At 43.5% G+C, this 17,508-nt stretch overlaps 1 protein-coding gene across 1 annotated transcript in view; it reads left to right on the plus strand.

The window, feature by feature from the left end:
* The window catches only part of T265_06623 (hypothetical protein), a gene marked incomplete at both ends in the record, with an annotated part of 41,970 nt that overhangs the window by 6,835 nt on the left and 17,627 nt on the right, over window positions 1-17,508 (plus strand). The window contains 6 exons of the mRNA XM_009171936.1: window positions 3,599-3,689; window positions 3,762-3,822; window positions 9,138-9,384; window positions 11,246-11,513; window positions 13,892-13,987; window positions 17,044-17,181. Of these exons, the coding sequence (XP_009170200.1) occupies window positions 3,599-3,689; window positions 3,762-3,822; window positions 9,138-9,384; window positions 11,246-11,513; window positions 13,892-13,987; window positions 17,044-17,181 (901 nt within the window). The remainder of the gene's footprint in view (window positions 1-3,598; window positions 3,690-3,761; window positions 3,823-9,137; window positions 9,385-11,245; window positions 11,514-13,891; window positions 13,988-17,043; window positions 17,182-17,508) is intronic.

Here is a 17,508-nt window from a genome sequence, read left to right on the forward strand (position 1 = left end):
GTCAAGTGTCGCAACTACTAGCCCGAAAGTCAGTAGTTCGAGACGCCCTGCTCGAGCGCACTGCTCACGAATCCCAATGAGAAGAAAATTGGTGTACTGTGCTTCCCGGCTTTTCAGCGTAGATTGAGTTTAACGTGTTTTAGGTATAGTTTTTTGGTCTTCATTTTGTGAATGTAAGCTGTCAAGCCTGGCAAAGTCACAAACATTCTCCTGGTCAGTACTGACTAAGTGACGTGCAGCTCACTTTAATGCGCATGACTACGTTAAGCAGTCCACATGTATTTTTATAAAGGAAACTACTCACAAGATCGCTGAAAACTCTTAGCAGCCCATGAACCGGTTTCGCTCTACTTGGGGCTCATCAGATGGGCGCAGTCCCCAAGTTTCCGTCAACCTTATGTTCTACATGTATTTATTGGCCAGTAGTGCATCCCAGTTGAACTCTCACCGTGGAGACACCCACGCGTGCGAATGTGCGTCAACCCCGGTCTAGAAGAAATGGATGATGAGTATTCACTTTGTTTTCCTTCTCCGTACTTTTCCGTCTACATATTCCATCACACAAGATCGCCAAGAAGCTGAACTCACCCGAATATAAATTAACTGTGTGAACAGAGTTAAGCGAACACCGTCCATCGCCTGGGGTGTAGCTTTCCAACCAGAGGTTTCATAGCATCTTGGGACTGGTCATCCAGTTGTTGATAACTCTTACGGGGACCACAGTGGCAGACCCATGAGGATGTCAGGAAGTGTCCTTGAACGACGATTGTCTCTTGTTGATGAATGTTACTCTATGGGATTCAGCTGCCTACTGGTGTAGTTTAGCAAGAAATGTGTGATATCTCGCCGAACTGCTGACCAGTGGGTCGGGAATTCGGGCATACTTGGGCATTCGTGAGATACGCACTCCTGATGATTCTCAAAAAAGTAGAAAAACGGATTTTCACTGATTGTTCTCAACTCGAATAAACTTCAAGAAGGGAATGAAATGTTATCTGTAACTTTACAATCTTCGAAGCACTCTTTTTGGAATTCGTCATCATATTACCGTGCAGTTACATTATCCGTTGAAATGTTCAACTTCGAACTTGATTGATTATATGTTTGTTACTTCCACTACTTCTTCCTCGGTGAGCAGTGACTAGAATACAGGACACCGATGATTTATGCTGGTTCAATAGTTTGGAGTTCAGTTGAGCTCAACAAGTCTCATGGTGGCTACCACTGCACTGAGCTGGACTCATTTTTGATCTTTACTATCTGAATTCCAGCTAGACTGTTTCTGATGATGAGTCAGTGGACGATTATAGTCTCTTTCGCGAGCATTTGCAGTGTAGTGTAGCTCCATTCTACCAAGAACGCCTTTGCTTTTATAACCTGTTACTACAGACTGGCGCGTAACTCCAGGCTTTTTTTCGCTTGCAAACCGTATACTTTCTAGTTACGTGAGCATGTACTGGAAAGTTGAACTATTATAACGTTGTAGAACTTTGATTGTTGAAGCTCCAACGTGGAATGCGAGTTTGGGGAAAACAGGGACCCGTATCGAATGTGTCGTAAACTTTTGAGTTGAACTATACAGACCAACGACAAATGATGTATCCAACTTAACATTTAAAAAAAGTTAAGGTAACATTGAAAACCTCGAGGAGGTTCGAGCAAAAGTAGTAACTTGGTAAACAGACGGTATGGTTAAATCTAGACGCCAGTCTACCATCTACTTTTTCCAAGTGAAAGTGACAGGATCAGCCCCAAGTGATCGCTTACTACACTTGAACACTTGATAGATTAGAACTGCAGCTAATCCCATTTGTTTGCCAAAAAGTATTGTAAAATTTTGTGACTGATATTGAGGTAATGTACGAGTTTAATAAAGGTCACTTGCTTACAGATGTATGCACTTTGCGTGTATCGCATTCCAAATAACTGTAACTTCTGAATGCGACAGGCCGGCACAATCATCTGAAGCGGGCCTATTAGGTTCCAAGGATCTGATCGTTTGGCCAAAAATGTAACTTTAAAATGAGATTTTGTCTAATATAGGAGGTCACTCTATGCTGAAAATCCGAGGAGCACTGCACAACTTCTATAGAGGAAAATGTCGGTAGCTCAGGCAGCGTAGATGGTGGTCATTGGCTTGTGTGCTTGATTGCAATCAAATTGCCCAGCTCAGAGAACAAGCCAACGACTGCACAACTTCTTTTATCCAAATTCAGGTACATTAATAATGCGTATCGCATGACCCCATGGCCTCCTGGCTGGCAGTTTGAACCGTTGGACGATGAACGACCGATCAGCAGTGTGTTTAACTCGCACTTGGACAGCGCCATTCATAGTGCACTCACAGAAGACATTACTTGGTCACGTTTTGACTGGATGCTCTAGTGAAAACTTATAAGAAGAAAGTTCCATTCATCTTGTGAAGTTATCCTGAGCGACTTATAGATAGCTATTAGTGTAAAGGGATTTGTGCCTGCAAATGAAGACACTATAATATATTTCGCCTGGCAGAACTAACGCTCAAATTGCATTTTAAACAACACGAGCAATGTGTCAAACAACCAGAACAGCTGTCCTGCACAAATATTCACTAATAGGTAGCTCAGGCAGCGTCGATGGTGGTCATTGGCTTGTGTGCTTGATTGCAATCAAATTGCCCAGCTCAGAGAACAAGCCAACGACTGCACAACTTCTTTTATCCAAATTCAGGTACATTAATAATGCGTATCGCATGACCCCATGGCCTCCTGGCTGGCAGTTTGAACCGTTGGACGATGAACGACCGATCAGCAGTGTGTTTAACTCGCACTTGGACAGCGCCATTCATAGTGCACTCACAGAAGACATTACTTGGTCACGTTTTGACTGGATGCTCTAGTGAAAACTTATAAGAAGAAAGTTCCATTCATCTTGTGAAGTTATCCTGAGCGACTTATAGATAGCTATTAGTGTAAAGGGATTTGTGCCTGCAAATGAAGACACTATAATATATTTCGCCTGGCAGAACTAACGCTCAAATTGCATTTTAAACAACACGAGCAATGTGTCAAACAACCAGAACAGCTGTCCTGCACAAATATTCACTAATAAGTTTGGATCTGTTTTAGCCAACTGTGTTCACTTATTACAGGTGAATAGAAGAGTCCCCGGAAGCTCGCGTGACATGGAAACCTGTGAAAACCGAGAGTTCTGCTGGTTCTTTCATTAACCTAGCGATACAAAAGGGATATCCAGAAAAGTCCCCGAGGCGAAAACAGGTTGCAAGGAGAGAATGATTTTACCTGCTCACTCATAATTGAACGAAACTCACTTAAAATCACTTTGTTCCGCTCACAAACGACGTCTTGTTGTTCTTAAGCAGGCATGTGACCTAGTTTGTGGGGCAAAGAACAGCTCACATTTTGCAATCAATCTTCGTGAACGAGCGTTCGTGATAGAACGTGTTCTATTATAGGGAGATAACTAAGGACGTGATAAGATGTCACAGTGTGGTAAGTTGTCAAAACGTACCAGCATTCTGCATGAAATTACTGTCTACCCCACACTTCTTGTCCCGTCTTTTATATCCAACTTTTGACTAAAATCTCGTGCTTCTTAGTCCCCCAGTTCGGCAGTCATCACCAACACCACCATCAGCCAAATGAGTCACGAATCAACAAGAACAACTTACCTAACAGTCCCCGAAGCCGGTAAAGTAAGTGCCAAAATGTGGTTTCCATTAGAGCAGGCTTCCCAATCTACGAAAGATGTTCCCACAACAGACAAACAAACAACAAGTAAGAGAATCGAGAAACGAGTAGCATTCTGCAGGAAGATAAGCAAGTAAGTCTTGATTGGTTCACTTTGTTGAGATGTTTGGTTACATCCATTTCGTCAAACACAGGCGTTTCAGTCGCACTGTCTGGAGGGTCAAAGATTCATACTTGGCGCAGTCCGTGAAGGAAGCAAACTGGTTTTTAGACAAGTCAAAGCATCTACGGAGTGATGATATAGACTTTTCGTGAAATCATTCGGTTAACGAATTCGGAAGACTTGCTGTAGGTGTTAGCCCTTGAGCCGAATTCGATTAGTTCGCTCCCTGACAAAGTTGGGACGCGACAACCATATGGTTAGCTCCATTTTATAATCCTGAATCACATTTGTGTGTACTTTGCGATCAGTAGTCATGACAAGTGGCAACGGATGTTGTAGGAGATAGGAAAGACATAAAGCATGAATTAACAGGAACGGCCGATTCATCGCAGCATCGCTACTGGTCGCGCGACCCTGGTAGGCCGGTGGGCGATCTGGGCACCAGTGGGATTATCCTTTGATGACCTAACCCGACCAAAAGCTTGCAAAAGCGTGAATAAGACCCGGTCTTACCGAATTCCTTTATTGTCTGGTCACGTCTTGTTGTAATTCCAACTTGAAGCCAGTTACAACTTACAGGATTCAGCTATAAAAACCATCAACCCAGGTGTAAAGTACATGGTCTTACCATGGTCTTATCTCGCTCACAATGGTCGGGGTTCATAAAGCGGCACCAAAAGCCTGACGGCACGTTGCAGAGCACTGCAAACTCTGGTTGAATTCCGAGTTGACCCGTTTGGAGGTTATATATTTGCTGGTAAGAACCTACAGGCACTAAAAATCATACCACTGGGATATTGGAATGTAGCCATCAGGATCATCCTCCCCAAATTTGCCGCTGTGACGAATCACACGTTAGCCGATTCTTCTCACTTGCGAATTCAAATCACCGGCCGGGAGAGTATTCGGACCAAGGTTTTGAAATGTACGGAAAAGCACGGTCAAAATGGGTCTCTAAAAATCTGGGGAGATATAATGAGCGAATCCCCTGTCGTACGGTGGTTCGGGTGGTCTGTGCTCGTCATAGCCACCGAACTTCAGTTGCGCTGATCATCCGCAGCCCACCAGTTCAAATTGATACCTAAATTTTGGGATAGGAACTTTACTTCTGGACAACCAGACGCCAAGTGTTGCTACGTCGAAGAGATTCCTCTATGGTGGTACCAGAGAGTGTCTAATTATTTTCTGCTTAAAAAGAGATAATTACAGATAATGACGATGACATGAAAGGGTATTAGATGGCAGACTTGGGACAAGAAGTGATCAGGCCACGCAGTAACTAGCGGTTGGGGTGATTCTAGTAGATCTACTCCAACGCGGTTGTAACCCATGACCTATTTATTAGCGGCTAATTAACTGAAAAAAGTGCTGTGTATGTAATATAGCATTTCAACAAAAGCAACAAACAGAAAATGGAGGGTCGTTTTACAAAAATCGGGCTACTGAGCCGCACGGGTTCCACGGATTTCAATAGAACACAGGGGACTGAATTTCCTTCCCGGGCCGCTAGCTGCTCATGGGGGCCACCCCATTTCGTGGCCATCAAGTAGTCTGAGCCAATGTCGAGGTGTTCATTATCTCAAAGGAGAGAAGAATAAAACACGGTGTTACTACTGATGGGGAGGTATGCTAGTAGTAAGTGTTGTTCTTGGAATTTCGCTTTGCGTATCTTGAAAAGGGGAGATCTGTTGTGGAATTTGTCGAGTCGCTTCGTAACATTTGCTTGGATCTGAGCAATGAATGAGTGGAGTCAATGAATATCCGGGAAAGTTCAGGAAGACGCGTTCAGGAGAAGATGGATGTCCAGCTTTTTTAAATAAGATGCATGAGAGTTTTGCTTCCCCGTCCAATATTCTGTAACCGGTCAGTTGGCATTTTCTAACAAATAACTCTGCAGCGAAGGCCTTCTTCCTTTCAGTGGTATTCATTATCTCGAAGGAGAGAAGGACATTACACCAGTTCGTGGATATTCCAGGTGTAAATATTTTACGACTGTATATTAGGAATGGAAGAGCACTCGTTAGTTATTGAGAGATTAAACGAAACATGAGTACAACTAAGTTGTGTCTCGTCGATTTTAGGCAACTAATGTTACAACACAAATCGGAATTTGCAGTAGGATATTTGCTTTGGTGAGGTCACTTTTTCTATTCACGTCAAAACAAACCCATGTCCGAGTCTGTTGTATTTTGAACATACCTTCAGTGGTTGACCGTTCATGTCTTCGGAGCATTGCCCTAATCTGGTGGGAACACTGGATCAGCAATGCTAAAGTACGTCGAAAGGCATTCGGGAGAAATAACTCACCCTCGATAGCTGAACCGATCGCACTGCATAGGTTGCGCTGGCCTGGTTACGTGCTGCGTATGCCAGTCGACCAACTCTCTCGAAGCGCTCTTTTCGCACAACCACGTGAATGGTGGAAGAGAGACAGAGGCGCCCAAACAATGACTTGGCAGCAAATTATGAAAGCTATTACCAGCAAACTCAGCTGCGCTGGTAATTGCCGTCTTCTTGGATGAGGACCCCGAGACTGGCCACATCAATGGCTAGAGACATTATCAGACATGACCAGTCGCGCCCTCAGTGGCGCTCATGCATCCAATGCATAGCTCCCTTCCCAGTCCCCCACTTAACGGTCCACCTACAGTGCTGTATTAAAGCATCAAAATTATCAGCTCCCGCCTACAATGTGCAGCCACCTATCCCATCTTCCCAAATCATCGGTGAACGAAACTGTGACAGCAATAACCACTGTACAACAAGTACGCGGTTATTACAGCCGAGAATGATGATGATGGTGATGATGTTGATGACGACGACTTTCCGAGACCCAATTTCAAAATCAGAGCTTGTTTGGCCTGAGTAAACCATCTGAAACAGAGTAGGTACTTAGATTACCAAAAGCATCCAAAAACACAAGTTTTGGCATCCAAACCCAGAAGGTCTCGGCAAATTATGTGGACAGCTCTAAGAAGACTACAGTAATCTGGTACCAACGGAAGTATGCAGTCGGATAAATCAGTGGATTCAAACTCTAGCTAGGGTAGTGTTTCAAGATGGATGACTGTAGTATATGCAGCTTGAACCAGCAGTACGTGATGTCAGACACTCTCAACCTAGAGCTGATATCCACCCTATTGACAGAAAATTTTCCTCTTCCCAAACTGTTGGCTCGGCTCGATCTTCCGGTGCCACTTAAGGAGCCCAGAGACCTTTCCAGAAATTCATCTCTCCTGTGTTGCGAAGAAGCTTGCAGACGGTGAACAACAAGGATAGGTCTTTGCAACTGTCTGCGTTTTGTAGACACAGTCTACTCCTACCATTTCTCTTTATGGACTTTTTGTTTCAACTCTGAGGAAAGGCAAATCATTCTGCGTACCTCTTCGCTTTTGTGAGTTGCTCCACCGTCTGTCAGTTCCCTCCTCTCATCAACCAGTTTCTGTGGAGGCTGCCAGGCAGGCGTATATGTGACCGTAAATCAACGATAACGCGGACCCACTTGCACTGGTTCGATCCGAAATACGATGCACTAACACAACACCATTACAGATCCTTTTCTGGATTCCACTATTCTGAAGGCGGATTTTCCTTTGTCTCTTGTTTTTCGTGATTATTAAGTTCATTCTTCTGAAGTTACCATTTTCAAAATAATGCTTTCACCTGGTCTTTACCATGGCCACTGCTTTTAGTTGACCCATTTTCTCTCAGCGCATTCTTGATCCTTAAGAGTTTCACCGTTTCTTCTGGTTGCGCAGCCTTATCTAGCTCTTTCTTTACAATCCCCTCAATAATCAGTTGACCAATAATTTGTGAGAAACGAACAACCCCCCCCCCCAAGCGCAGCCATTGCAAACTTGTCGAAAAGCAACGGTCACCGTAAAACTCCCTCTAGTCATGGCATAGCCTTCCCTTGAAGACTAGCAAACCAGACCTCCTGGTCACTGCCTATCTTTGAACTGACCACATCACAAAGATCAGGAGGTGACTCAACTCGACGGTGATCCGATACAACCCCACACTGTTTGCTGTAGCCGCGTCCACGTCTTCTCCAAGCCTCCAAGGAGCGTGCTCAAAGCCAATTCCGCATTTTATTCCGGCACAACTCGCCACGTTTCCAGGATCTTACGGACAAGTTGGAAAATTTTTCTTCATGAGTCTTTGGCCATTGATTCCCATCCTTAAACAGCTGATGTCACCGGACGAAAGGAGAGGCCAGTAGACACACAGCTGTTTGGCTGTCATAAAAAGGGATATTGATCCAGCAACCAAACATCAGTTAGTACCTACCTTGAGGATAATGTCGAACTTTTTTGAAATTCATATGATGACGGACTCCAACAAAACAACGCAATCATTGCATTCGTGAATTTCACAGCTTTTCGAGAGACGGTAGTGATCAATAAAAAGCATCATCCTCTGCTTACTGACGTTGGCTCATGAAGGAGATGAGCTGTCAAGCAAAAGCATCTTGACAGATAGGTCTGTGGCGGACTAGGACCTTATCAGCGTGTTCGAACAAATTAACAAGCAAAGTAACTAATACAAAATCACAAAATCACAATAAGAAAAGAATGAGCGGTCAAATGAAGACTCACGAATGCGTAGATCCAATAGTCCACTACACCGATCCAAATGCAGTAACCGGCTGTGAGAGAAATATTCACTTGTAGAAAGTTCCCACGCATGATTCACGTATGAGTGATATATTCAACGATAGGAGAGTTATTCTCCACTGAAAAATGTCACGGGGATTTATTGCGACGTTCAACAGTTGACGCAAACACAGAGATCTAGTCCCGCTGGTTCAGCAGTCAGCAAACAATCGTTCAGCAAGAAGTCAGCTAGTCCCGCCGAAAAAGTTGTGCATTCGTAACATTAAAACAAACGTCATGATAAAATATGTACGACAGTTACAAAGTGTAATTTAAGTTCGGGAAAAATGGTAAATATATGACAACGGATTACGGACACTACAAGTCAATCTACTCTGTTCCTGGCCAAAACATTGCGTTTGGATGATACCGTGTAGCCAGCTTCAAATAGTGAGCTACGGTTGGTCTTAAGACTTGGGAACATCTTTCATCGGCTTGTTTCTGCTGCTCAAAAGCTAGCCCTGTAATTTGTTTCAGCTGTTCCGAGTGACACTAATTCTACCATGTTTGCAATAGAAAACCTCACCGTTTCTTTAAAGTATCAGATTGTACTTGGTTAACTGTATGCAAACATCCATGTTTGTATCTGAATTTTCGAAATGAGGAATATTTCTTTTATGAACAAACTAGCAAAACGGTGGCGCCAACAAAATCACAGAGTCCGATGAACCCGGTTCCCGTTGGCCATATCACGAGTTATGAACGGCGGCGTCTTGTGAGCCCAACTGTTGCGAAGCCGTCAGTAAAAGTTGAACGACAATGGAGGCCATTCTCCAAAGGACAACCAGACAGTCACGAACGCATGGAGCGCGCCTTATGGTTGGGCCAAGTGCGTCGGCGTTACTCCTTCAAAGAATTGAACAGGCGAGCAAAATCCGTGCTTGAAAGGAAGGCAAGTGGAACACAGACTTTTCCTACAAGTAATGTATCGCCTAAGTAAATGAGGTTTGATCGTTCGCTGGCGAAGAGTTTCCAAACAAGACATGAAACATCCACCGGTCTATTGACCATGACTGAAACTAAGATGCGGGTGGATGTCACTCGATTATTTTGTCTTAGGTCCTCGGTGTTCCTCACAAAGGGCAAGTGCGAATATAATAACTTCGGCTTGTATGAAGGTGGTGTGAAATTTCCAGTCAAATGTAGTCTTGAAATGGGCTTGGACTAAATAACTTGTCATGGAGCTCGGTGTATGAAGTTGAAATAGACGGGCTGCTTTGAGATAACATATCAATTCGTTTCAAGAGGAGCTTCATAAACCTGAAGTATATTCAGCGGTAAGATTTGGATATAGTGAAGAGTAACATGGAAGCAGTACACGGCCTATTAGAATCCACAACATTTTGAGTTATCGTTCCAACTAAAGGAAAAAAGGATTAAGTGCCTACGTATCAGCATGAAGGTCATCATGACTCATGTCCGTTGCTCGTATGAATGACCTATAAGCAATAACAGATGTTAGCGGCTTCAGTTACCATATCCATTCATCTCGCCCGTTGGCTTTGTGCATGTTGAAATGATAAAACTCAGACTACTCATTAGTAGCCAGACTTTTATAATTTTTCATATACCTTTTTTCTCGGATATGCTCATGACAGTGTCTAATCTGGCGATGCTGCTTTTGTATCTGTCTCTTCTCCACATTTTGCCTCTAAAGCTTCTTGAACGTGGACTTACAGAAAGGAACTCAGCGTACCACCCACATCGTTGGCAACTAGCTGACTAAGGGTGCTCCGGTTAGGATACATTCTAGGTCATTATACTTATCAGACGGCTCTGTGTTGAGCATCACCTTACTTTGATTAAGGAAACTACTCACAAGGTTTGATAACACCACAACGGGTTAAAATCTTGAACCGTAATGCCCCCTGTCTTGGTGTGACTGATATCCACCTTTTGTCCTCACTCATCCCTGTCTGTTTGGTGTGTTCACTTCCATTAGATACTCATCAATTGTTCTCTTCTGGGTGGTCTGACAACCATAAACCTTCGTTGTCCCCTGCTTTCTCTCTATAGCCTTTTGCTTGTTGCTTAAATTCGACAGAATATAGTGGTCTGTTACTGATGCACACAGGGTAACCGTTACACTGGCTATTCACATCTATCACCTACAACATTCCAAAAAGTCATAACCAGGTGCTTCTGGCCATTTGCTTCTGGTCATGGGGCAACTGAGGTAACTTTTTTGAAACCAAACCTATCAGTACTGCTTTCCTATTAACTGTTTATCACGCTAATTTTTTCTGTGTTATTATCGATGTTCCATATGCCGTGTCCCTGAAGTCAAACCTTCCATTTTTGGGGTCTACTTGAGGCTGCAAAGTGCATCAAAGTTCAGGTATGTGAACGTTTATTCTGTCTCGGAGCCTCCTATAGTATGGTAAAAATCAGCTTTGCAATCGTAGTTATTCAATTAGGATTGATTTTCTCAATAATGAATGGACATTCCAGTGATCACAGAATTGGTGGGTGATCAATATTGAGTAGAATAAAATTTTTGCAGCCATGTCTTCGATCACAAACTATGTGAGTAGATGAGTAATGTAAACTTCCCCCCAACTCACTCTGAGATTTCCTTATTCTTGATATAAATTTTGTGATATGTGTATATCTTAACCAGTTTAACTAGGAGGTGTTATCGCAGGCAATCACTATTAAAAGCCCAATCTGATTATAATTACACTTGCTCGCATAAAGAAACCACCTAATACAAGTATTTCTCCCGTATCGAAATTCAGGGAAACGTAACTCCTTGTCCACATCGTAAAGGACTATATAGTCCAATAGAACCGAGAACGAAGTGTTTTGCGGAGGTGTTTGCCAACACGTGCACATCGGGTTCATACTCCCCGCTCCGTGGTGCTGTTTGGCCGCCCGGAACGGAGGACGGATTTGTGGAACTGACCAAAGAATCTCCAGCAAACACGACTCAGTGCAAACCAGGCAATTTCACATCAACCCTCGTTTATCTGGGTGATGGAGACCCTCGGACTTCTTTACTCTCAGGTGAGGCTGTGTATTCAATGAATGTAGTCCGGCACTGATAATGAAATTTAGTGTGTAACATACTAACCTCACTGTTGACCGAAAAAAAAACAGTTGACGGATTTACAAATTCAACGGTGTAATCATACTCGATAGGCAACAGAGCCGTGGTACTGATACAGGAATAGCCCTCCAATTTATTGAAACAATTATTACGGTGAAGCACCAGACCTGGGTAATGAAGTTAGTGGTTGTTTTAAGGGGTACACACACATGGCTACGCTGGGGATCAAGTTCTGGGTTGCTCACATCCTGAGCAGGAGTTTTTTTTATCACGATTTGAGCACAGCAGGTCCGAGGCTATCGTATTCTCATGATACTGCATTTGGGAAGGTCCGATCATGTATCACTTTACCCGAGACAGCGAACTACATACCACAAGCCCAAGTTGTTATGCCCGTGTGCTTGTCGAATTCTATGGCAACCGGTGGGGATGTTCACAAAAAGTTATAAGTGCCACGTCGAAGCGAACTTGTGGGGTGACAAAAGAATCGTCGGTATAAAGAACACCGAACCTGAGCTCGTGAACCAACGGGCAAACCATTCCTATTGGATATGTCTAATGAAACTAATGCCATTTGAACCCGCACTTCTATTCCATGTAAAGTGGAGTTTGCAATCTCCCTGATGATACAGGCGATCTTCGGTCAGAACAGCACATTTGCCCTGTGTGGAGATAAGTACTGCGTTTATGAGTGGCAGCGAGCATTTTATTTTCTAGAGATTATAGTGGGCTACACTAAAATCTCCACAACCGTCCTGAAATAAACTCAACTTGGCGAGATCATTCGAGAAGAAAATTTGATATCACCAATCACAGGTTCTTTCTTGATATCGCTTTGTTTCTTTTGATTTTGTCAGCATTCTTCGATTTGAATTCAACCGGTTTCCACGGGATGCAACCCTCGGTACGAAAAGCGTAAATTGCCACCAACGTTGCAATAAGCCTAGCAGAGTAGCTTACTTCACATAAAGTGTGGTTTGGGATACGTAAACAAAAAACCTAGGTGATTTCATGACGTACAATGATACATTATTTAATGTTAAAAATATCCTTCAATTCAGGTGACTGTAAGATTCCGCAAACTATTCTGCTGTGCCCACCTGTGTGTGGGAGCTTAAAAACACCCTCGTGAGCTATGCATAGTTTACAAGCGCTTGAAACACACGATATTCTTTATGGCTGATTGAATGAAAGGCTGGTGTTCCAGCCTGGAATCTTAAGGTAGTGAGCAGACCAAGTCTGCTAGGTGGTGGTAGCAACAACCCGGAATGACCTATCAACATCTATCTGTGTTTTCCTCCCCACGTTACCTATAGTCACATTCTGCAAAAGAATTATTAGACAGAACTTGAAGCAGTTCGAATCAAACACCAAATGGTATCATTTACTTCCAAGTTCGGGTCGTTGTAAACATGTGTTCAGTTGCATCAGGCTTTTTTCAAACATCATGTCAAACCGGTATCTTTCTGTGTGGGTTTTTGTGTGATCTGCTTGTTCTACTTGAGTTCATATATGAACTGTATTCAGATAGGGGTCATTTGGATCCGTGCATCAAAGCTATTCCCTTCCATGCGTAGCTGCCAAGTTTCAGGCACCTTCAAATATCCAAATGGATTCGGTACGAACTAAATGATTAGGTTGTACTCCCTGGCCTTTGGATGTGCCCCTTTCGTCTCCCTTTTTTGCAGTGGCAGAACCTGTTTATAGCTGATGAACAAATGTGACTTACTCCGGAGATACTGTATTTCCTACTTGTCGCCTGACCAAACTCACTGGTTATCCACTTTCTTGAAGTCTGTTTTATAACCGATTTCTTCTGTGCACCAAGTTCTGTTTCGACTAAATTTCCACTAGATATTGCAAGTTTATCCTATTTTAGGATGGGCGGATGGGTAGTTTAGAACAAGATCTATATCTATCTGCTGGTCTCTGATAAATCATTTTAGATGCTCACCAAGTCAGTGTGTCATACAGTCCGAAAAGGACATTATATATGCAAACTTTTATATGGGATAATGCTGACCTTATCAACTTAGGGAATTACAAAACACCAGAGAGATCTAAGTGCAAAATATTCCGTGTGATTACTTGCCAAAACTTTGGTAATCAGAGGTCCTATCCCGGTTCCCATGGTGATGACGCCACAATAAAAAAATTCTAAACAGTTCGCTCCGATCTAATGGATGACCGTTACCTTATAGAGTTCATACCATATTCATGGCTGGTGCACTAGTGCAGACTTTTTCACCATCACTCGGAACGGTCCAGTTGTTGAATATCAGCCGTAGACTTACATAAAGCAGATGAACGCATCAAATTCATTCGTGTTTTCCAGAGCTTGTAACCAGCTATTCAGGTGGCGACATTCACAGTGTGACTGAACTGGCTCACGTGACCGTCTCGACTGGTTGGGAACGTGAATCAGCTATGGGTAAGTATGAAACTGTCACATACATTGTTTATATACACTGCTGTGTGACCTAAGCTATAGACGCCTGTGGACGCCGTCAGTCTGAGTGTACTCGAGGCCAGGGTTTGTCCAGCCAATCAGGTTCTGGTGTTGTTGACAGGATGTTTGAATAGGAATAAGATCAAAATGAACGGTCTTATGATTTGCAACAGACGCGGCTAAGTAGGAGTCGCACCAATGTGACGAACCAGTAATGGGCATCACTGGTGTCCCTCCTATTACACAAGGATATAGCCGAGTAAGTGGTTTAGACAAATATCCGCCAGATCTGGAAACACTACTACTGAAGGAATCGTCGGGTATGCTGTACCAGATTCGCACCCGACAAACGGGTCCCAAAAGCTGTACAAATGAGGCCCTTAACCTACCTCCATCTTTCCAACTAGGTGCTTATCGCTCTTCGAAAACGCATTCGTATACAGAATGATAGCCTGAACACTATCCGCAGGGAGTTCCGGCCGCTGTCACTGTTGCGATCTTTCTAGTTGGACAAGTTTCTCAACCGATTCGGTAAAAAAAAACTCGTTCAATGACAACGGTGAAAAACTCGGTGGTTTAAAGGCCTTGAAATCTTGCTTTTCTGAACTGGATCGCTTTTTGCGGAATCGACGGATGTAGCGAGAGCGGTTTCCCTGTACGATGAAATATTTAGAAGTACGGAGAAAAATCGCTTTTAAAGTGGCCAATTTGGATGTTAAACTAATTCCAGAAATCTGGCTTTGTGCGGTGTATGGGTAACGCGATTCTGTGCTTGACGCAAGAATCAGAATCTGCCTGCACTAAACTTGGGACCAGGGGAAAGAGAGACCTGAGACTACATTCCAAAGAGGACAGTGCGCAAGCTTGTCAATCTCTTGTGCCAAAGATACAGGCACTCGCGGTCTCCGGGGGGAGGCATTAGGAGGGAGAGACTGTAGATAGATCCAGGGTCATAACATATGTAACCAGTTCTGCAAAGGTCGGATTGTTCTAATTCCCTTTAATTATGACTTGGGATTTCATTATAGTGCAGGTGCGTGTTTGTGTGTTAATTGGACGGATGAAGGAACAGTTAGGATTTTGATGTCAACCGAAGCGCCGCTTCCGGTCAGCATCATTGTCTGGTTGCTGAAATCGTCTATTAGGCAACAACCGATTTCCACTTCCACATCATTCTGAGTATTTATGAAATGAAATCAAACTAATGTGGAGTAGAGTACCTGAAATCACTGAGGAAATTTCGTTAAAAAATGCCGTAATTAGCTAAAATAGTTATGCTGGTCTAGGTATTCGAAAATACTACCCAAAGTTTCCAGTTATTTGCAGCATATTCCACGAATCACATCGAAAATACTGTAAGCCATGTTCATAAACGTTTTCCCTCGACAAACTTGTTTCGATCCTTGTTGGTAGGCCAAAACAAGCGCATAATATTTCGTACGCTTGTGTCCAGCATTGTGTGGTACGTGTGCGATGAGACGCATTTCAGATAATGTAGGACTAAGCAGTAGAAAAGACTCTGTGAGCAAAAGCATTATCATGTTCGACCTGACAGAGGCTTATCATCCAACAAACGATGGATGTCCCCCGCGTTACACAGAAACTGCGATACTGGCGACGAAGCGTCTGCAAACCAAGCTTAACTTGGTAGTTAGATCGACTGCTACCAAGAAGTCAGTTGTCTATGGGCTAGATGCCGCCCTGTATGTATACCCTCTTTGAAGTCACTAAACTGGATCACAACCCATCCTGACGATCTCAAAAGATGAGTTCATGTTAACCGGTGAAGTGTTTGGCAGTCGAGTATGTTAGAGTGTGACCAGGCAAACAGCACAACTGATCCCCTCTCTCCGTCTCCTTATATCTAGGACGTATAGAAGCACATTTTATCCCTCGTCTGCTTTTCGAGTACACAGTGAAGTATAAATTTAGATTGCCAAATAAATAGAACTTGCGGATGGGAATACTTCTCAAGTCGGCAACCTCATATTCCTCGATTGCCACAGCAGCTTTACTGAGGCGGCAAGAAAGTCCTGCAGAGGTGGGGCATTTACAATCTTTTAGGTGTTTCTCTCATACGATACAAGAAAAATCCTCCTGTGAATATACACTCATTTGCAAACCAATTTGGTTTTCCGAGAGATTCACCTGGAACCCAGCTGAATCTCTCGTTTGTGATGTCCTCAAGCAACTGAATGTGCTGCACCAGGCCGCGTCATGTTTCAGTCGCTACGGAAACCCGGGGACTGCGCTTACCTGATGAGCCCCAAAAAGGGCGGAACCGGTCCTGGGCTGTCGACGGATTTTCAGCAACCTTATGAGTAGTACATTACAAAGATAAAAATCATCCTGTTTAGGTTGCTGCCTCTTTCTCAGCTGCAACGCACAACTCACTGTCGTGAAAAAGAAGCTTGTCAAAGATGTGGTTCGTCTCTAGCCAAAATGAGGTCCATACCCTAGTGACTTGTCTGTTAACTAAATTACGCAAAAACTCCACATGTTAGGATCAGATTTGGGTACATTTCACTGCATGTGTGGGCTATGGACTACAGTGGGAAATACATCATCGCTGATGCGGTCAATCTGTCGCACTGAGTCCATGCGGCATTGGACAACTTGGCTAACATTTGGCCGAGTGGTTTTCTCACTCCTATGTAATCAACCACTCGATAATCTGAGGCTGGATAGTTAACTTTGTGCACAGCAAGTTACCTCACAAAATAAGGCTTGGAAGTAATGTGCCACTAGCGTGTGTTATGACACGGTCAGGTAGAAGGACAGCGGCTTCTTAAAGCTAACTTTTTATGGATAGCCAGTGAATCTCGAGGTGCTAGATTTTAGATTCAATTCTATCGAACATGTCCAGGAAGTTTCTCAGGCAGCGGACGGCTAGCCTAGTGATCAACATTTGTAAACTAAGTTATGGAGGAGGGGAACATCGGCCTTTTGAATCTTCGATAAAGCGAGGGCAAATATCATATTTATGCGCACACATATACTAATCAAGCATGCTTTCATCCTTTTTGTAAACCTTTTAGGTCTACTGGAGACCGTCCAATTGGGCCCACCTATCATTTGTAGGACTCTGCTGAGTGCGAACACTAGACCATCAGTTTCCGGTTTGCTGAATCATACCTGCTCGAAAATGTCCTACATCCCAGTGTCAAGCCAATCAGGTGAGATTTTAACACAACCAGCTTTATCCCTGTTCCAGTCAAACTTTGATCAATTGTTCTCCGTTAAGTTCCATTTGGTTGACACTCCAAATTTGGCCTACAAATTAGCCTAAGGAAGTAAGGTGCACACAATTTTGTATATCACGAGCTTCCTCTAATCACTTTCAGCTGTAATAACCGTGTAGTCGTACAGTGGTTGTAGCTGTCACAGTTTCGTTCACCGATGATTTGAGGGGAGGGGTAGGTAGCTGCGCATTGCAGGAGGGAGCTGATAAATTGGCGCATAAATCCAGCACTGTCAGTGGGCTGCCAAGTGGGGGGCATTGG

The sequence above is a fragment of the Opisthorchis viverrini genome (assembly GCF_000715545.1).
Source record: "Opisthorchis viverrini unplaced genomic scaffold opera_v5_140, whole genome shotgun sequence".
Lineage (NCBI taxonomy): Eukaryota > Metazoa > Platyhelminthes > Trematoda > Opisthorchiida > Opisthorchiidae > Opisthorchis > Opisthorchis viverrini.